This window comes from Ciconia boyciana, chromosome 2 (assembly GCF_034638445.1).
Source record: "Ciconia boyciana chromosome 2, ASM3463844v1, whole genome shotgun sequence".
Classification (NCBI taxonomy): domain Eukaryota; kingdom Metazoa; phylum Chordata; class Aves; order Ciconiiformes; family Ciconiidae; genus Ciconia; species Ciconia boyciana.
Genome location: NC_132935.1, coordinates 158,415,642 through 158,438,448, shown reverse-complemented (window position 1 = coordinate 158,438,448; position 22,807 = coordinate 158,415,642). Strand labels below are relative to the sequence as shown.

At 39.1% G+C, this 22,807-nt stretch overlaps 1 protein-coding gene across 1 annotated transcript in view; it reads right to left on the bottom strand.

Annotated features, from left to right (window-relative positions):
- The window catches only part of PTPRN2 (protein tyrosine phosphatase receptor type N2), a 680,315-nt gene that overhangs the window by 224,467 nt on the left and 433,041 nt on the right, over nt 1-22,807 (bottom strand). Inside the window, 1 exon segment of the mRNA XM_072851628.1 lies at nt 20,691-20,755. Coding sequence (XP_072707729.1) covers nt 20,691-20,755 — 65 coding nt within the window.

The following is a 22,807-nucleotide window of genomic DNA, read 5'->3' as shown; positions in this document are numbered from 1 at the left end:
AAATCCTGCTGCAATCCTTTAGAAAAACTTCTTCTGCAAGACAAAACATCTTGTACACATGCAGTGATAACCACAGATTACAGAATGAAGCATAAATGGATTGTATGGCAAAATCCATCTGTTGTACCTGCGGTTTATATTTAATGCTGTACGATAAAATATCTCAGAAGTCACATAAATCATTGTGACATTCTAATCCAAGCTCTATGATCTCTATTCAGAAATCACAGCAGCTGTCTTTTAAAGTGTCCTTCCCAACAGTAACAAAATCTGACCCTATTAATGAGATCAAGGCTTAAAATGACTAGATACTAGTCAATGGTAATTATTGTTCTGTTACAATTACCAAAATTCAACCATTACACCCATAAAGCACTTCAAATTACTAAACTATAAATGGATTTTTCTTTAACTAACTTATATGTGTCGATATGAATTGGGCTTATGTGATGCACAGATATATGTAGTGCATGGAACAGGAATTACAGTAAGAGCAAAAAGTTTATGTAAAACTTGTAGTATATTTTTATCCTCAGTTCACAGTAGAAATAAATTATTTTGTACATTTATCTCTTTATGAATTTACGTTGTCCTTATCACCATTAGTGGCAGAGCAAGTCCACTAAAAATTACAAACAGAACAAAGCTCTGCCTTCTTTTCCCTGTGCCTGTAAGAGTAGCTTATGAAGGTCCATAAGATACTAATTACAATTTGTTCCAGCTTTCAGAAAGTCCTGAATCTGAAGCAAGTTATACAAAACATAATCCATGCTTTTAAGACTAGCAAAGGCTATGTGGTGGGTATTTAAAAGTCAGACTAAGGTTGTATTCAATGAATCCACACTAGAAAAATCCCAGGGGGATCCCTGGAGAGACCATGGCAATGCAATGGACAGCTACACCACTGTCTTCCAAAGGGGCCGGCTCCACTGAGTAGCATGGTGGCGAGCAAGGCTGTGGTCTTCCTTTTGGGAAATTTGCCCAGTGGTGGGTTTGGCTTGGAATTAGGCCAGGAAAGTGAACCCAAGGGAGTGGGGGACTATGGAAAAGCTCCTCATTTTCCTTGTCTTTCCCTTGTATGCAGGGACAGTTGGGTGTAGTAGACTCTACTATCTATGCTTTATCTTGCATCCTAATGATCCTAATGCATTTGTGTGAGACCTAAATCAAAGCAATTCTTCCACTGATTTCACTGCATTTTGAATCAGAACTGTTGTAGGCACACAGTCCTGAGCTTCTTCAGAGCTGGAAGCAGGCACAGGGGAATAAGCTCTGGTAGCAACTGTGTCCAGAACAATTCTAGTCAATTCTGAAAGTTTCTCTAGGGCCAAACAAGACTGCAGTACACTCATCCAAAGCCCCTGGTGATTCACAGAGGAAAAATAGCTGCAGGGAACTTTAAATTTGTTTGTCAAGCTAGCTCACACCAGCCAGTCCACAAGGTACAGAGAAAGCTATGAAAATGACGGTATTCTTCACCCTGCGCAGGGGTACAAGGCCACCACCACCCTGGCCTGGTAGGAGTAGAAAGGATGCTCTGTGTGATCATTGCTGATCGTCACCCCAAAGACATCTGTGGCAGATACATTTATTACATGCAGAGCCTTTGATGTATAACTTTGAGCATGGACTTCGAGCAGGTGAAGAAAGACAAAGAGAACTTATTATTATTTATCATGTGCCAGATGGCAGCAATGCCAGGATCAGGATGGTTGTACAAGGGACACACCAAGATCGCCAGCAGTCAGCAAAAGTCTCAGAGCATAGAAAACAAGTCCTTGGAAAAGGCATGAGGCCAGATTGCACAAGCAAGTTAGTACTGGGAGCATCCAAAGGATGAAATTTTCTTACAGGTAAGGTAGTAGTTCCACCCTTTTCCTTCTGCCTTCAAAAATTAGTCCTCATTTTCTAATACTGGAGCTGGAACTACCGGTATAGAAAGGAAATCTGCCCAATACAGTGTTGGCAACCACCCTGCTTTGAGCAGGAGATGGCGCAAGGTGACTCCAGGGTCCCTTCAGCCAACATTTTCATGATTTTGTGGTTGATTCTCCAGATGCTTCCAGGAGGCAACAGGCTTTGAAATATGACAGCAATATAAGGCAACTTGACCACACTTCTCAGAAACAACCTTGCAGGTCATCAGGGGTGAGCATTACAGTCATGGTTATCTGGGCCACAGGAAGAATAAGGCATAGCCGACAGTTCACCTCTGTCCCTCTTTTGGGCTACGGGCTTCATACAGAACCAAAAGCTGCACATCTGATGGATGTCTGGTTCACCTGGGCAGTACAAACATCTGCTTTTTCTGCTAGGCTAGGGAATGCACCCTTCCAAATTTCATAAAGCCATCATACAGAAGAGAGCAAGTAGTTGTTAGGTATTAGATGAAAACCTTATGCTCAAAGCTAACAGATTTTTGCAAACAAAAGCACTTATTGTAAAAAAAAAAAAAAAAAAAAAAAGTGCATGTTTTAGTACAAAGTTATAAGGTAAAAAAAAGGTTAAAAAGTAGCCTGAGGAAAAATACTATGCGAAGGGTTGCATCAAAATACTCAAGTGCTGCTGAATACTTGAGCTAAGGTGTGGCAGTCACCTCCAATTTATACCATGTTGTAAAACCTGAAATAGTGGGTTATGAATGTGCCCCTATGACACTGCTGCATCTGAAAGGTCTTTCCTCTTGCCTGGTCCTAGTATGACATGAGAGATGTGAACAGTCAGTTCTTCATGCAATTCCCAGGTAAAATTTAAAATACAAACAAAGTTCCAGAAAATTGCACTGATCTCTTTTTGACACTTCCTAATTTTCTCTTGGAAACATGCTTTAAGTTGTAGCAATCGCCTGGAAGACATAAAATATGACGGGGAAGGTGGAGGAAGGGAAGCACTTACTGCTAACTATATACTGGAGAGATAAGCGCCAGGCATGATCTGACCTGATATAATTTCTGTATGAGAAGGGGTTTTCAGAAGAAATCAAATGCTAAATACTTGTATATAATTGTAAAAAAAGTAACCTGTGCAGTCATGGGCTATTAACTAATCACTATACTTCCACTAATGGCAGCATACAGTTGCTAGGTAACCCCTGATAAGAAGTGTGCATTGGCTGCCTGAGAATTACTAGAGAAAAGTGATTCCCTCCGCCACCACCACCACCACCACCACCATCTCTGAGTCAAACTGATTACATAGGAGTTTCTGTTTTGACTGATTTTATAGGAGATAAATGCTGACTACATTGTGTTTAGACAGACGAAATCTGCACGCTAGTTGATAAAATCTAAAAAAATGCAATCACTGAAGTGCATTTGTTGCTTTTTCAATGGGTTCATTCACCCTTGACATCATAACGCTGCATGCTGTAATCCTGAGTTCTCCAACTGATTTATTTTTGTATACTGCATTATATTTCATAAGATGTGAAGAGTCAGATGACTGGAAGCTGACTCTGAAAATCAATGAGGAACAGATACCTACTGGCATATATGAGTAGTGTTGCCCTTTTACAATTTTTTAATATTTTTTACTCTCTATTTCACACTATCAGAGTTATGTGTTTGATAGAAACCTGGAATTCAATTCTATTTGAGCAATTTTTTCTTCATTTTGGTTCACCAAGTTAATATTAAATAAAAACGAACACTAAGCCAATTCAGTAAACAGTTTTTGAGGAAATATTATACTGGCTCACTTGTTCTGAATGAAATAAAAACAAAACCAAAACAGAGAAGAAAAAGACATCCACAATATGAAGAACTACATGGAAACTTCTGGCAGAAAATAATAGGTTTGATTTTTTTTTTTACCCAACTGTCTAGCATTCAGTATAGTATATAATACTCTGCAAACTATTTTATCAAAAAGACTTGCTATATCTCTAACAGTGAGTCTTAATATTATTCCTTGCCCTGGAAAATCTGGCACTCTCAAGCAAATTACTTACAAAGAATTAATATAAATTCAAAGCTATTTCACCCTTCTAAACTTATATCATTTTTATAGTGGGTGTGAGTTGTCTCCCTCTTCTGGCTGATCCAGACGACCCAAAGGACCTACACTGTTCAAACACATGAGGCTCCAGGTTTGGTGTGGGCACAGCCCAGTTAGCTTCTCTCATGTGTGTGAGCTTATATGGAGACTGCAGCATCTGCCTACAGGTACAGATTTGCAACTGGACATTTCCTTCATGGTAAGCACTCTGTCCTCTACCATGAGACTACATATCATCCCCTGGGAAGGGGTGAGCAAGCAATAAAAGAAAGAACAAAATAAGAGATGACATTATTATTATTTTTCTTCTGAGTTAGCTTTGAGGTTAGGGGACACACCAGGGGTTTCTACACTACCAGAAGAGAAACACAGTTGTTTGCATACGCTCCAAGTGGCATGACTATTTTTGTATCCCAATCACACATCTCCTCTGCTGCCATCAGCCAGGGCTCTTTCCATGGCATACATTGCTCACAGCTTGACGCAACAAACTGCCCGACAACTATATTGAGAAACAGATTGTTTTGTTTTTCTAATTTGGAAAACAAAGGCGCGCTGCAAGCTGCGCTGACTGGGAAGTCATACATCTTTAACACAAAGTAAAAAGGAAAAGAAAAGAAGGAAACATCCTTTAGTTAAGCAGACACCTTCCTCTTTCCTTGCAAAGTGCTCCGTCAGCATGGCCACCCTCATGACATTTTTCAACACCAGCTGAAAAAGAATGAAATCTTTATTGTCTTTGTGTTCAGAAGCTAATATTAGGGAATTTGTTGCCTGTAAAGAGAGGGCTTCAGGCTACTAGAAGAGACGCTTTCTCCGGTGGGATCAACTATGAAAGTAATGTAGACTACAGACTTATCCACTGCGTAGGTCAGCAGGTCTCAAAGGGTTGCCCTGGAAGGTAAGTTAACCACTGGGCCATCAAGATCCAGCCTGGCCCAGGATAACATGGTTCACCCTGAAATGAACTTTCATCTCCCCTCACACTCAAGTCTCACCTCCTCTTCCCAGGGAAATCCTTACAACAGGAGCCCTTGCAGCCCCATTTCAAGAAATCACCTCAACCTAGTCTTGGGGACACGGAGTGTAGGACAGGCCCCGTATGGCTTCTTAGAAGTGTACAAGGCCTGGGAGACCTGCTGGGCTTTGATTACCCAGCTGCTCAAGCTCAGTGTGCTCACACACTCCATGAACACACTCAGTGCCCAGTCAAGGACGGCCACAAATGGTTGAAGATAACACTTGGGAATCCCTAGGACAGGCTTATCAGACCAACATGGAGTTCAATGAACACTATTTGTACCATTCGTCTCTTCAGCCAACACTACAGATTGTGATATCCCAAATTTACCTAGTTATATACAGAATCATCCTGACACCTCAGATCTAGTGGAGATCCAACCTATTCAATCTTAGTTTTTGAACTGAGTCCCATTTAACTATGCAGCCCTAACTTTTGGCTTTCCCTGTAATCAGTGGTGGGCAATAGAAGGCAATTCCAATCATAGCTGGACTCTGCTGATTATAGAGCTCAGTTGACTACACTCCTATCATAGATGATTCAGTGAAGTGTCTGTACAACTAAGTTGGGTGGATAACATTAGCTACTAATAGACTTTTGTAATCAGTGGGCTCACATCTCACTGGAGCAGGTGAGGGTGCAGGGAAGCCTTGGAAACTGTGAGCCAGTCTTTCAAGGCTCTGGAAAAAGCCAGAGCCAGTCTTGTGAACCTGGAAACTGCGTGCCTGCAATTGCCTCCAGTGTCCCATGAAACAGAGCTGGTGTACAATTTCTGTAAATGAACAGGATTGCACCAAAGAAATAACTTGCATATATCATTCATCTTCTCAGGAAAATGACCCAGCAAACCTCTGAGTATTTGCTGATCTGTCAGGTATTTAAGATGAGGGAATCCAGCCTGGTGGTTCCCTGTACCTGCTACATCATGGTAATTAATAATCAAGGTATTGGACATTGGGCACGCAGTAAGGAAGAGACCTTGCACTGAAAACTTTATAGCCTGAATGGGCTGGGTAGGAGTACTGAATTTATACCCTGCAAATAAGCCATTTTACAACAGAGGAATTCTGTGGTTCCACCTCTCCTGAGCCAAAAAAGCCACAGCTGACACAATTTTTCAGTCTGCTCTCCTGACTTGTGGTCTGATAACAGGTTTCTAAGACCCTGTTTTAAATTAAGGGCAGGTGCCAATACAATATATCGTTGTGCCACTGTATATAATAAAGATGTCTGCCTTCTTCCGTTTCTTGGAGGTTATTTGCATTCCTAATTAGAGACAGAATTTGGCTGAGCAAATTTGGGAGTCCCCAGGATGAAGCAGAAATTTCAGCAGAAATTTAATTGCTTGAAATGTATCAAGTTGCCATATTTTGTTTATTTCCTGAGATTCAGTTACAAAAATTGCCAGCCTGCAACTCCAAACGCCATGACAACTGTTGAACTTACAGTCTCACAAGGATAATCACCCCAGAGCACAACACCACACACATTGCTCCCCTACCAGAAATGAATATAAGCTGCCAGTAATGGAAAAGGGCAGAATAAACTCCACACCTCCTTTATTCTCTGACTGGTATAATAAAGATGTCATTCTATTGTCTCCTGGGTGGGATCTTTTGTCACCTCAGTTGTTATAAGTTTTTTCTAGACACGTTGGGTACAAATATGGTTTCGCTTCACAAAATGTCTCTGTGCCCTCACCAGTCTGTTCATCCTTGTCAAATCAGGATTTCACACATTGTTTTCTGCACATTCCCTAATCTTAGTGAAAGTTTCATTTCCCCAGCCCATTGCCATTGGCTATTAGTCTGGCACAAAACTCGAGCTCAAAATGAAAAAGATAAAACAGAGAAAAGACAGCAGACACAGCTACTATTGCTCTGCTTTCTCTTGTCGCAGCTAACAAAATATGCTGAATAACACCATTGTGTCATTGGTGAGCCAGAGAGACAACCAGGTGTATCTTGTCATGCCCTATGAATATTACCTATTCCTGAAACAGTCTATATCCACCCATTAGTGTTTCCAGAGTTCACCATGGCAATAGACAGAGGAACTTTTCATTGTCTAATAGATACAAACCAGCAATAACAACATGGTATTAGCCACTGTGGATGTTACTGACCAACAAGGTCACAGACAACACCTGCATCTGCTCCAACCATCGACTGTTGAAACCAAAAGACTAAAGTCTTAAAATTACATTTAAATATTTCACACATTAATAACTATTTTTTTTATATTATGGCATCCTCATAAGATCTTAGTTATCTAAGAGACTTTTAGCTTTTTTGCCTACTTGTTATCAGCAAAGAAATTGAGCTTGTTTAGAAAAGAGATGAAATTATTTTGCATGAAAATACAAATATGTTTTAAAATGTAATGAAATCCTGTCAATTTGTTTAAAAAATTTATTGGCAGATTCTGGCTTCTATGGGTGAAAAACTCTCTTCTCTGGTTTCAAAAAGAATGATTTTTCTTTTAGCATTAAAATTTGCATGCCAATATACTTTGCATATAATTTACATACCATACTGTATCACAACCACTTCATTTCTTATTGTAAAATCCAAGATCAGCTCCTAGCATTTCATAGCTAGGATTATTAAAACATTTTGTTAAGTCAAGTCTGAAGATAAGCTTTCAGCCTGATGCTCCTGGAATTGCATACGAATGGACAGGAAAGGTGAGTGCCTGGTTCAGGCACTGGATTGGGCTTTGGGTCCAGTCCCAAATTTCTCACAGGCTTGTTTTCAAATTTGGAGGTATTTACTTAATATCTTTATAATTCATATGCTTATTTGTAAAATAAGAAAAATTATAATTTTTATTCCCTTTCTTTTCTAATCTTGTCTCTTTGAGTGATTATCTGTAATCACTCAAAGGCTCAGTTTTCCTGTCGCTCTATGTGTGGGCAAGTACTCAGTGAGATCCCAATCCTGTCTAGAAAGCATTACTGTAATGCCCCTGTTAATCAAAACTACTCAGCCTTTTTTCATTTAAATGATTTATGCAAAGAAATATCAATTTGCTACAGAACGAATTTTTTCATAGATCCACACAAGTTTTAGGGAAATTTTGAATAGGGAATTTTTTTTATGTCAAAGACATGATTTTTGGTTAAAGTTCAGGTGACAGAAAACTTTACCACTATCTACAGTTTAGTGTCAGAGCACTCCTACGGGAAACCAAAGTTCAAGCCTTCGCCCACTTGACTCAGAACAAGGATCTTAGTATGAACCAGGAGCTATGTTGAACACCTACCAGTCCCAGGTTCTCATAAAATACCTGGAATATTAAAAATATCTACATAAAATGAAACAATTCCTGGAGGCTACTACCCAGTGTAGCTGATGAGGTTTAGCCCACATAGAAGAGCAGTGCAGAAAATCAAGGTCTCCCTCCTTCTGCATGAGGACCTACACCTCCACTCTATTCTCAGTCTCTGTTATTGTGCTTCTATCATGAAAAGCTAGGAAAAGACTTGATTTAATCCGAATGGGAAACCAGAAATGCTCCACAATATCAAAAAGCTCTGCAGCACGCAGAACCACATCTTGCTAAGCACCGGTAGATGTATACGTGGTACTTTTGTGGGGAAAATCAGAGCACACATCGTGAAGCTGCCTGTGATACTTCAGTAGTGTGAAGTAGCAGGTCCCTGCAAGAAGGTGACTGGAAATGTGACCCAGGACCACAGCTGAGGGCCATGAAGCACCTGAAGTATCTTCCTTACCTGTGGTGAGAACCCAAGGACATTACTTAATACAGAGTACCTTAAGCAGCCAAAATATGTGCAGAGGTTAGTGGTGTGAGAACTCACACAGTACTGGATATATTGCTTACAAGTAGCACTGCACTGCTTTTCTCCAGATACTACCTTGAGATGTATTATGGCTTAATGCCAACAATGATGGTAAGCATGATCAATAGATCATCATCATCATCATCTCTCTACTTGAGACAAACTCAGATCAGCATTTCAGTAGAAGCTACTATAACTGATTTGATCTTTTTTTCCTAAATATTCATCTATTGTAGCCGAAGTTGCTTGTTATATACGAAGAATTCCCAGTTCTTTCCATGATGAAACAGTTATTATTTACACTAAAATTAATAGCAAAACGTGTAAGAAGGTGAAGTGAATCAAGGAGAACTTGGATCAAGTAGTGCTGCCTGACCTCAGTGCAGACTGCTGCTGTTCTGCTGCAGAACACGACGAACTTCACAGAGTCAATTTAGTGTCTTGGGGAAAGGCAAAGAGAAAAAAGGCAGCTCTGGTCTAAGCACTGCTCAGTCAAACAGGTAACAGTTAAGAGGGGCCATTAATCCTCTCAGGTAGCACTAGAAGAATGGGCAACTCTTTCTTTTAGGAACAAATAATGGGATTTCCCAGAAAATATCTAACTACCTTACATTATCTGGCACCTGCGTGCCAGACACCTGTACAATGCCGAACATCCATCTGCTATACATGCCACATGCATTTTTTTTTCTTTTTTTTAAAGCTTGGCAAGGGAGTTGATTAGGAAGATAAAGTCTCTGAAAAACATTTTGGACAAAGATACCAGCACAGATTGTACAGTAAAAGATATCAGGTCTGCCAATACATGCACACCACACTCTGCAGGCTGCTTACACTTGCCTCTCAATGATTTATTGCACAAATTACTGGAATTCTCAAATAGTACAAGCCATATCTGCATATTTCTATTTGGTATAGATTTGATAATGAAAGGATGCAACCTCCTCAACAAGCACTATTTGTATTCTAGCTATTCTCTTTTCTTGGTCAGTAAGAATATTCTTTCTTTCAGAGCAGCCTCTGCTTATCTTTCCTTTCTGCTCTCTCCTGCTACAGGCAATATAGCTGAATGCTGCTGATATGACTTTTGTCCAGTCCCAAATCTAAAAAAAGATACCTTTTGTACGACAGATTCTCCAAGAATTAAATAAACTCGCTGATGGTATTTTGAGTTTTAAAAGGACTGAGTCACCCATTGCTTGTGTGTGCACAGCGATCAGTAGCTAGATTAAACCACCTAGTGTCCAGCGGCACTCACAACTCTGCTAGGTAGATCTCAGAAAACACAACATTTTCCCACGAAAGGATGTGCTTATATATATGTGTGGTTATTTGTAAGATCAGGACCTTCATGATTTATTTCATTAAAAAAAGGTCATAAAAACCCCAAGAAGTACAAGGATAGACAAGAGATTATGTACAACTAGTTAAACAATAATAAAACCCAAAAAAAGCATGCCAAGGCAAGCACTTCTTTTAGGAGGCAATGCTAGAGGACCAGATTTTCTTGCTAGTGTAGACAAAAACAGTATCAAGAGTATTTTAAGAGATAAGTATACTAATTGAACATATTAACAGATATAGAAAACATACTACTCTCACTTTTTTAATAAACTATGATACATTTTATTCATTTGGTCTATGTTTTTTGTCAAGAACCTATTATGTTCTCCAGCTGGTAACTGCCTGACTCTTCCATTCAGTGCGCAGCACACAAAATAGAAGTCAGCTCTTCAGGTTGTGCATATGCACGCACAGATACATAGATACACACACAAAACTCTAAAGCAACATACTGCACTTATCTTCTTCCCATTTTTAGATCATACATATTTCATTAAGCTTCATGCAGAGTGTCTTCTGATTTATGGTAATTGTCAACAAAAGCAAAAAATGCCGACAATTTTAACCCTGCAGTACTGAGGATTTAACTGGGATAAAATTAAAATGTTTAGGGGGAAAAAAAAAAGGCACAACACCCCAAGCCACTAGAAGCTTGACCCTTGAGATGTTGTCAATTTTTTATTTTATTTTATTGTGTTTGTTGTCTGTAGAAGCAGATGCCAGCAGCAACATCTGATGTACCGGACACCTCCAGTGTTATCCCAGCATGCTCATGGCCTGGAGGACTTGGAGTGAGACTAATTTCCATATCAAACCCAATTTAGATGAAACATCTTGGTTTAAAAAAAAAAAAAAAAAAGCCAGCGCATCAATAGCCCCTTGATTAGATTTTCATCTCCTGAGCAGACAAATATGAATATTTATTACCATGAATGCAGATTTCCCTCTTTCCATTGCTCTGATCTTGAATATTACCCACTGCTAATTTTTATGAAAATTTGGGCAACATAATGTTTTCACATAAACTGACAGTTCTTGAGATAATCCCGTTATTGTTCGGTGGGAAATGACAGTTTCCGCTTATTCATGTGTTAACGAGGGATTAAATATTGTTTTTCATCACCGTAATCTAAGATGGACTGGAAATTAAAATTTGAACATTGTGCATTAGCAGAGCTTTGAGGACCAGAATTTGTTTGCATTCACTTAGTAAAGATCTGCAAATTAACAGTTTAACAATCAAGTGAAATCTGTATCATAAAAACAGCACTGACGTTTGTAAAATGAAGTCATTACTCTACCTGCTAAAGGTAAAGAGCCAGAGAGATAAATAGTTCGCAAAATGACATCCCTTTGCAAGAGCAGAGTGCACGGTGAACTGTTGTCAGCTGCAATGGTCCTCGGGCATTAATGGAGTAGGTCATTCTTCCGTGGCACAGAATCATGTCCCTTTTCCTTGTCACAGGTTCTGATACTCAAACACACATACTCAGCTCATATTGAAAAATTGCTCTATGATAGATCTATCCATAGCGCTAAAAGCAGTCATACCAACCCAGGAGCTGTTTGCATGCATGCTGACGTGCTGTGCTCACACCCTATCCAGGTCTTGGCATGCACTACTTAGACACGTATAATTCTTCACTGAAACGGGTATTTTACTGGAGCTGCAGTATATAGCTATAAAGAATCAGTTATCTCCCCCATGCTTGTGCCTAATGCCCAGCAATGCGAATCAGAGATACCCACATGTACCAAAGTGAAAGTAGAGACCTATCTGTGACATTCTGCAGTTCATGAGCCATTATATTGCTGTTTTTACAGAAGCTTTGAGTTACAAACTCAGTAGATTTGCAATTCTATTAGTAAAAAACTACCTTTTCCTTTGATACCAGTCAAAATGCATACAAAACTAAAACTATGCTTAGTCAAAGCAACTCAAACATCTGCCTAACTAAATCTTAAAACTATGTCATCAGTTTAAATCTTGCTGATTCATGGAAAAAAGAAACAAAACTGAGCTTCGATGAAATTAATTTAATAGGAATCCTTGTGCTTAAATTTAGAACCTTGTTGAAAGTATTCTGACTCAGATATGATTTTATATGTATAGTACATAAACCCTTGCATTCCGAAGGATGCTGAAGTGATGGACATGCAGCAGCACTACAGCAATGTTGCCTCTAAGGGTGGAAACTTAATGATGTACAGGTGCAAAACCATTCTGGGCAGGATGAAAGAAAATGTGCTACCAAACCTTCAGCCTTCCCAGAAAGCGGATCTGATCTTAACTTTTACAGCCTAGTACTAAAAAACCTACAATAAATGGCACAGGAATTCTTGTAAGTATATATATATATAAAAGGGCTGAGTCACTACCTGCAGCTGAAGCTTTGATTCTAGGGAAAACACGTGTGTTAACACCTGTGCTCCAAAGCAGTCCACAGTGAAGCTGCCTGCTACAAATAGTCCCTGGCCTGGATCATGCTTAGACTTAGAAGAAAAACAGCCTAGAAGAGTACTAGTTGGCATGGGACACCTTGTGAGTGACCGTGCCAACAATTAAATAGTACGGACGAATGTGGGACCGTGACAGGCTCTGTGCCCTGGTCTTGTTTATTTTACTAATGCTGATGTAGCTATTAGGCCCCTGATGCCAGGGATTCACATGGAAAGGCTGAATGTCTCACAGCTTGAATCTTAGCCCGAGACACTTATTCTCCTATGCCTACAGAACGAGAGCAGAGGTCCTGGCGAGTGGCTTTCCATGTTGACCTGGAAGGGAACATGCTGCCCAGGGACTGCTAGAGAGAGGGCTGAGGGATCAGGATCTGCCACCTCTTCCTCTCCTCAAACAATTAAATCTGTGTTCAAGATTGCTTGAAATCCATGTGTTCCTGCCAGGATCAAGTTCTTGCCTCTGGAAGAATGGCCCTTCTCAAACTTTCTGACCAGCTCTATCACTCAAACTTCAGACAGTTAAACAGAATTTAATCTTCATCTACAGCTTCCCCAGCCAACCCATTACACCACTGAAGATTTTGTTTTCCTTTGAGTCATAATGAACTGGCTGCTGGTGGAGGGAGGATGCTGAATTTCATGAATCAGTAAGATATCTAGTACAAACGATCACATTCTCCTATGTAAAGATCCTACATATCTTCTTTATGAATATATCAAATGCAGGCTGCAAAATCATAGGGTAGATAATAACATTGATTTTTAAGCAGAATTACCCTGCAGTTTGCTTTATGTAGTCAGTGCTAGTATCTAAATCTCTTTTCTCTGCAGATCTATAATGGTTTGTAAGGGAAGCTCTGCTTTAAAAACAATGGCATGACACAGCCTAAAACCAAGACAAATGCTTAAAACAAACATATGTTACTTTTTTAATGGAATAATGTTAACAAAGACAAAAAGAAACAACACTGGTAGGATGCATAAGTTCCTGAAGCCACAAGGCAAACCGTATCTTGTTCCATTTTACATGATACTGAATAAAAATTGAATTGCTGTAGTTACCATGGCAACTGCCACATCACTTGGCACTTCTGCTCCTTTAAATCACACAGTGCTACTGTAAAGGAATTCATGAACCAACATGACACTTGAATACTTGTGCTTTTTATACTGCTTCAGGAGGAAAACATAAATCAATATACACTGATAGTTGTCTCCGAAAATCAGGTTTGTTGTATTTTTTTTACGTAATCTCCTCATTTCCTTGTCGTGTTCTTTACAAATTTGTAAAGAAGGTGGAGGGCGTTGTCACAATCGGAGCACAAGAAAAGAAATTACTACTGACACCTGATTTCCAAACTGAAGCTGTGACCAGTCATTCAGATGTCAAAATACCTCTGCTATGCAATATTCAAATCAAATACAGGGTATAAACATTGGAACTTTGCCCCTCCACAACCAGAGACAGTGTGATATGTGACAGAAGATAGTCTCAGTAGCATCCAGGCATCTCTTTAAACTTATCAGTAGCTTAAAAGGAAAGTAACTATATGCTTAAAGCTAAGCATATTCTAAATGTTTGCAGAGTTGAGGCCATGATTTGTATTGTTTTAGTATGTTCTGTATATAACATGCAGTCACAGAAGGTATATGACAAAATAATGCGGTAAAATAATATACATATTCATGCTGCATATTTTTTGTTTTTATTTTGCCATTTATTAACACTCTGGATGCAATTTATTTGAAAAGCAGCCCTCTAGTGGGCTATGTACTGTAATGAATAGTTAATAAATAGCATTAACATTATTTCTAAATATTAGCTAAAATGCATTTTGCAAAAACATACAAGATCTTAAATAAATGAGCCATACAGCTCCATCATTCTCTTTGGAGAAATTTAATGTTCTGTTTAGCTTTATTCCTTAAAGTTTTTGAAGCATTACTTCTAAACACTACTATATGACTAACTTCTGATTAGCATCACTTTACTATACATGTGTGCTCACAAAACTGTAATAGTGAGATGTTATTCACTGCCAGTAAGACTCCATAAAAGTAGTATATTACTAGTATCATTCTGTGTAAAATGTGATCTATGAATTTTTAAGGGCTACACATCTTTAGAATCTATAATTTGTGTGTGGGATAAAGTAAATCTTCCTCATTGTGCCTTCACCAAGAATATTTCTAAGATTGTACTCCTTAAAGTTTACATTTAAATATTGTTTTTCTTATTTGTGTATATAGCCTTCAAGTTACATGTCTTAAAGCAAAGAGCCCATCTGTGACCTGACGCATACCTTGCCCATAGCAATGTATGTTGCTCCAAAACACCATCCTCCTGGAAATCGCTGTTCAACTGCTAATCAACACAGCCACAGTGATCAGCAAAAGCCAACAGCGAGAGCTGTCTGCAGGATTTCCAATCACAGATCTCAAGTAACAGGAAAAAATGAATTTGTTGATCTCTAAGCCATGGGTTTTGTAGGAAAAGATGCTGAAAGCAGGCTCACGGGAAAGACCTCCCTGGTGTCTCCTGGTCTAAGAACGCTTACACTTTAATGCAGAGCTGTGTTCCTTCATAGGCGCCTGTGCTTGGTTTCAGCCTAATTAGTTCTGGTAAGAGGAGGGTGGGTTTCAATGGAAGTTGAAAACTTACCCGTGACTTGGGCTAAAACTTGAATATTTACACATGCGCAGCTGCCGTTCCTACACCGCGGTCAGCATCAGAGCTACCTTAGCTAAGTGATCTTGGGTACAGCGTCCTTTTCTGTCCCAGTGTACCTCTGGGCGCAATACCCGCTCCAGATCAGGAGCATTCGCTGATTGCCAAGATGTCACTGTGAGAAAGGCAGCTGGAGTAGATCCCACATCAACTTGGTCTTTACAAGCCAAAAGCCAAAGCCAACCCTTAGCATTCTACCTAGTATTCGGAGAAGATCAGAAAAAAGCTGACACCTTATTCTTCAGCAATTGCAAATGATTTGTCAAGTTCTATACTCACTCCGATTTTTTATGGATTTCCAATATCATTCTGGGTGATATCTGGATACACAGACATTAATGACAAAATTTGGCAACATTAAGGAAGATAATAAGTTAGAAATCTGACTCCTGCCTCAGAGAGGCTTGCACATCACTGGAAAGTCTGTCTTATCATGTCCTCTAGCTTCACTAGAATTTTAAAATGCAGATTTCCTTTCTTTATTGTAGTAACATCACTTCATGCAACATCAACATAATTCTACACCTATCAAAATATCTCTAAATGATAATATCCTGAAACATGTCAAAATATCACTGCTCTATTTTAGAACATCTAGAACATCTAGAGGTACAGCAAAGTGTTCATTTCGCATATATTTTAGGTTATTTCCATTTGGTTTAGAAAACCATTCTAATTCTTATGTCTGCCATATGAGAACCATGATTCAAATTCTACAAACAAAGTTACACCATTCCAGTGATGAGTGTATTTTGTGTAGGTCTACTGGGGAATTGGAAGAGTTCATTTAAAATAATGTATTCCAGGGTGGGTGCTGTTTCACCAGTTCGAGACAGAAACAGTGCCATTCCCTCAGTTTGTTTCAGGACTTGATTCAGATCATTTATTATTCAAATCACAGCCTCTTAGCCTCCAAAACCTGATTTGAATCATTATGCTTTCTTGAGCCACTGGAAAGCCTGACCTGTTATATTGGGATTGTTGTTGAAAACAAATTTCATCCAAAAGCTAGATAAACAGTTATTTTTCCATGCCATAGTAACTGCGTTTGAACCCGTATTTGAAATTTTCTTAAACTGGAGCTGGACTTGAACCAGACAACCTCTGGTCACAGACAAGCTCAGAGTGGAATTGAACTAAAAAATACTGCTCTTTTATTATAATTCAAAAGTGCTTACATGAAGAGAAAGAAGTGGTTAAGTTCCTAAAGGATGTGGAAGGAACTCCAGGTTACCCTGTGTGGGGCTGCGGTTCGTGGTGCCTGCTGAGCTCCCTTGGGCTGGAGAGCAGCTCCTGGGCACAAGTCCAGTTGGACTAACTTTTGCATGGGACTGGGGCTCCCGAGCCCACTGAATCCTGAACTCAGCAGGAGTTAGGTGGAGCCGTGCTGCTGGTAAGGAGGCTTTCCCTCCATGTGAGACCAAAAGCTGTCCCCAAGATTTCCTAAGGGTGCTCAGCTATGCAGAACAACAAGTTTAACTCCTATTTCTGCAAAGCTCAGTGGTCCACATCAAGTTGGGAGCTAGGAGAATGGGGTTATGGGTCCTGCTTAAATGCTGTTTAGCTCTTCAGGCTTTTTACCAGTACTATGCCTCTTACGGTATTATGCAAGTATATGCATAGATAACACAAAACTTACATTCATACCCTCACATGCACTCAACTATAGGAGGTTCTTGAACTTCTGAAGATGACCTTAGGACTTCAGAGATTTATTTCATGTGTGGGAGATCAAAAGAAAATACCTCAAAGACAACAGCAGTTTCACCGTATCTGAATAACCAAGGTGTGAAAAGCTCATGATGAATTTGTTTGGCACAAACATCATGTATGACAATGACTCAAACAAATCTTGGAGGGCTACTGTATAGGAGTTTTAGAGCTGTTATAGGTGCTGGAAAACTCCAAACAGAAAATAAACATCTTAGGAAATATAATTCCAGAGGTAGTCAGTACTACAGCGATGCACACATCCTTAGGATTTCAGTATGGCCGTTGGTTTTCTCTACAGCAGAGTTATTCCTGGTTCTCTGGTATAACAGCCTTCTTACAAACAAGATAGGTGCCAAAACAATTAGCACCTTAAGAGTAATACGCAGCACATCAAACTCCCATCCAACTCTCTGGATCCCTGGACCATTGAATATTCTACTGGCAAATGTTAGATGTTGAAAGGATGTGCTGTGGAAGTACCAGTAAGGGTCTGTTCCGCAATAACCTGAAAGAAGCTCTGCTCACCCACAGTCCAGACAATGCTTTGCGCTATATCATCCAACCTTCCCATGAAATGTATAGAACTTTTAAGTCCACGTCCTGACACGAGCAGCTTTTTACGTTGCAGCTAAGGCACTCATTTGTAATCCTGTTAAAGCAGAGCCTACCCTAAGTTGACACAATGCAGCTACCCTCGGCTGTATCCAAAAAACTCACTGAAGATGTGGAAATCTTTTACATGACATAAAGATGATGAACTGTATTGTAGCTCTGGTAAACTCCAGACCCGTGTTGTTAATGACTACACAGCACATGTTTATGCAGTGACATAAAAGGAATTCATCAGCCCTCCCTGGACTTGACTGAACGGCTCAGTAAGCTTGGTGTGAATTTTATAATCTGTTGTTGCTTTTGAAACGCTTTTCCTAAGATAGATAGATACATAGAGATTCAGGAGCTCTGAGGAACATTTCTCTTCCCCAGAGAGAAAGTGACAGTTTCCTTCTACCACACCCAAGGCCTGGGTAGTCATTGGTGTCTACATATGTCTTACTGAGGCACAAATCCTGTTATCATAGATCAACACCTAAAACAGATTCCACTGTCCAGAGCAATACGTGAATTATTGCTGAGCTTAGAACAGTTCCTGCATCTGTTTATACAGCTGCTCCATTTGCCACTAGTATCTCAGCTATATTTCTCTTGAGCTATTTCAGATATGAAACTTGCCATGCAAAATCAATCCTTTTTATTTTACAGTCCTGCAAGTGAAGATTATATATCCATTAACTTTGTCATGAATCTGACCTACTGTCCAAACAAAATGGCCATTTCTCATTCTGAAACTAAAGAGTTTTTTCTAAGTACTTTTGATTCGAGCATCTTGACTTTGATTTACAGTTACCATTACACATAATTCCATTCCTATAGTGTGAAGAAAAAGAAATCCTTATTCAACAAAAGGCTCCTTCATTATGTTAAAATATATACTACCTATTATTTTAACACTGTTAAACACCAGGATGAATCAAAAACAAACTGCAAAACTGGATTAACATAGTTAGATTTAACCTGAAATAGCCTGAATCTGATACCCTATCAACAAAGACACAGCCTGGTTACAGGACTCCATTATTTTTCATGTAGGTGAGACTGCAGAAATGTATTCATTATGTACACAATCATATCTGATAAGACTTAGAAAGGGGAATGTACACAGCTGGGAGAATTCACATCCAACAAAATATATAAGCAGCTGAATAAACGTTCTTCCATCACCTTAATGTTCCAAACCACTTGGTTCTTTCGCTGCTGATCACCATATCTCAGATGTAGCCTGGAATATATTTAGGCTGAAATGTCTGCTCCCCTTTGGTTAATTCATTTTCACTTTTTGCCTTCTAAAAATACATATTTGGCAAAGTGTAAAGTACAACCTTCTGTCAAAGTCTTTATTAATCCAAGTAGTATCACCAGAATTTTTAAAAGCTATGATAGCCTAAACATATGGGAGGTGAGTTCTGCAGTGACTTTTACTAAACCAAGCACAAGAACCAGACTGAGAAGATCTCTAGCCTAAGAACTTGTCCATTTTTTTCCGGTTCTATTAGCTGGTCTTAAAAAAGCTAGGAAGTCCTCGAGGCTATATCTCCAGTACATCCTTAGACTACCATGGTTACAACAACCCTATTACTACAACGTGGATTAATGATGCATTTAACAGGTGACAACTGCTTGCATTTCAAATATCCAAAAGTGCTTTCTTTCTCCATTGACTACATATAACAATTCATTTAACAGTAAGCATCTGAAGTGGGCTTTCATTTTCCAGCTGCCTTTTAAGCCAACTGGAATCCATTCAGTGACTGGAATCGGACAAAATATATGGAGGTATTTCATTAGCATGAGGAGTCCTGTTGGGTAAAATGTTACTGAATGTGGCTTCCGTAGTCTGTGCCACAGTCCTGGTTCTCCTGTTATTTAGCAGAAACCAGGGTTTATGGATAGCACAAATGCAAGCTTCACTCTGGCTTGAAGTCAGGACACAGCCCAAGGTGCACATCCATGCTCCAGGATACACTTCCCAGCTCTTGAGGTTATGCATCCTTGAGAACCTCAACTGGTTAAATCAGCTCCAGTTAAGGGGAGGTGCTGGCTTTCATTTTCTGGTGATTTCACCTATGTTTGTTTCCAAATTCTAATTCTTACAGCTTTGATCCTGAGCATCTCAGCAGGTCTCAGTGTTGGTACCTCTTCAAGACCAAGTCTTTTAATAATCTGAATAAAGTTACACAAAGAACCTCAGAAATCCTGGCAAGTTAAGTTCTTAGGCATGAACTGATAAAAATTAGAAATATAAAAAATGAAAATCAGTTAAAAAAGAAAAAAAAAGTAAATTATTTCAGTATATTACAAGTTCATAATTCATTATTCTTAATACTGAGAATAATGTAATCACAAGAAAAAGGCATTTGTCTAGCCCTGTAAGCATTCACCACTAGCAAAATTACTTAAATGAAAAGGAAAAAAAACCCCTGTGTACACAAAATTAGCACGAGAATTAGCAATCAACTGTAGTTCATACAAGGTTCTTCGCAGATAGCATCATCTTTATTAATAAATGATGAAGTGCTTAGTGGAGTTTTTGCTTAGTGATATCACCATAATAACAGACACATGTTTTATTTATGTTTCAAGTTACATCCAAAATAAGCAAGTCATTCACTGTCAGATTCTCTCTAACATCTGAAGTCTCTTTACCCCAAATTTAAACTTTCATTGATCTAGATGAGATAGCACTCCATCGAAACCAAGGGGAGTAATACAACGACTTCAGTTTCTGTGCTCATCTTTGGGGATTTTGTTCCTGTGATACAACAAAGCAAAAAACTGCATTTCTTAAAGCTGGCTGCACTTTTCTCATAAGGATGGTATTTTTTTCTCTGTGGGATACAGTGCTATTTGTGCAGCAGATTGTATTTTGACAGATGCAACTGTATCATAAAAAGGCCCTTAGCACTATCAGACTGGTAGCTCACAAACGTTCATGAGCTCCAGGATTTCTTAAAAAAACTAACAATTAAAATGTTTTTGAGAGTGTAAAATGCCCCCAAGCCACTTACCTCCCCCACACCAGTCTGCAGAATTTTCAGTCCAGTTGTTTTTTCAAGCTTCTCTTTGTTTATGGCTGTAAGGAAAATTGAGATTGAGTGAGTTATGGGAAAGCTGCAATATGCACAATTTTGCAGCATTTACAGTATAACCAACCTTCTTTCCTCCATCAATAAATTCATGACAGTTCCTACCCATGCCATCTATGGAATATCTTTCCCTGATAGCAACTCTGCTTGTCAGTTTTTTGAATGCATAGGTACACCATTAATTGTTCATTATTACGTGAAAAAGAAAGCCAAACTAATTCTTGTTCCCTTGTATACACAGTAGCACACAACTTTAACACATATACACAATATGTTTGGAAAGTTATCTTCAGTGGAAACTTCCCACTGTCTTCCTTGCAGTGAAGAGCAGGGCAGCACCTTACCATTACAACAGCACTGTCACTGCGTAGGACATTTTGCAACAAATGACAGACTGTTACCTAACAGGTAAGATAAATAGTTTATCTCACAACATCAGGATGCAATGTACAATATTTTACTTTTCAAAATTTGGATTTTCCCTATTCATCCGCTTCTATATCAGTAAAAGCATTCAAAACAAAAATAAAGTAATCCAGCATAAAACAGCTAAATGCAAAATTGAGGCAGTAATCACTAAGACTACATCTATACTTGTAACCCAAGCATGTCAAGGGCATGAACTTGAGCACTGTCTTACCATTGCCCATAATTTAAGTCATTACTATCGTCTTCACATGATTTTGGCGTCTGCTCACTAGTATTCTCACAAAACAATGCCCAACCACAGTTCTGGGGACAGCACAACGATGAGACTATTCCCAGCTGGGGGTATGGGTCAGGTTTTGGATGGGAAGACTTTAACATTCTAGATGCCAACCGTGTCAGTTGGACTCATGGCTAAAACCCAGACACCTGGCTCAATTTATTTATGAGTAGAAATGAAGCCTTGCAGCCTTGTTAAACTCTCCTCCCTTTAGCTGTCTAGTCATTGACTATGTAATCCAAGTGAGTCATCTAGGTTCTCTCTGCAGTCAATGGAAAGGGATGGACATTTAATACGATGAGTCACCCCACATGTCTTACACACATCTGCAGGCACCTATCTCTTTCCTCTGATTACGGACACAATTTGGATAGACTCAGCCTCTCAATTTAAGTTGCCTAAAGGAAACATTCCTACCAGAAAGGACAAGAAGCGTGCTAGAACATACTGTAAATTTACATAAAAATACTTAAAGGAATTAATATATTTTTCTTTCATTTGTGAAAAATACTCTTTAATTGCTGCTGTTTGAAACATATTCAAAGCAGTTCAGATTGCAGCAGACAATTCTCAGAAGCAATATTATTGTGAACAAATACTTTATTTAGTTTGTCCAAAGTGCAACACAAATGACTCACATTTATTTCAGAGGTGAGTCATATCATTAGGGCTCAATCTCACCTCATATCCAAAATGTGGAAAGATTTTGGTAAGAGTTTGTATGTGCAAAGACTCAAGAAATGAAACCTCAAGCAATTCTAATACAGAGAAGCTTTTCTGACTGCGTTCAGCAAGGGTTGGATATTACCCATTATTTAAATGGAGAGGAAAGCTCTGTCCACCTTTTAGACCCACACTACTTTATTTTTGCTTCTTTTTAGTTTGCTACCGATTAAACAGATAGGAACATGGAGTCCCAAGCTAAGAAAGCTTAAACGCATATTTTGCTGGGTGACAGCCTAAAAACCGCATACAATACTCACATACTTAATACTTATGCCAAGCTTTACATGTTCACAAACATATTTATTCCATCCAGAGTCACAGGGACTACATGAGAAGGAAAGTTGCCTGGACCATGCGATTTGAGGCTACATTTTCACTGTGTTGTATATGTCGTGCAGTATGAGTTTCCAAAAAATAAGTAAATCTTTGCCAACAACCTCGATTTTCAGCCTTCAGATGGACTCTGGACTATGTTGCTTCACTGATGGCTGATGACCTGCCATGTCACATAACAACATTCTCCCTTTTGGATGTGCCATTTCATCGCAAAGGTGTGCCATGCTACCACACTGACCGCCTCACACCCAGTATACATGTTAAAGGCAGA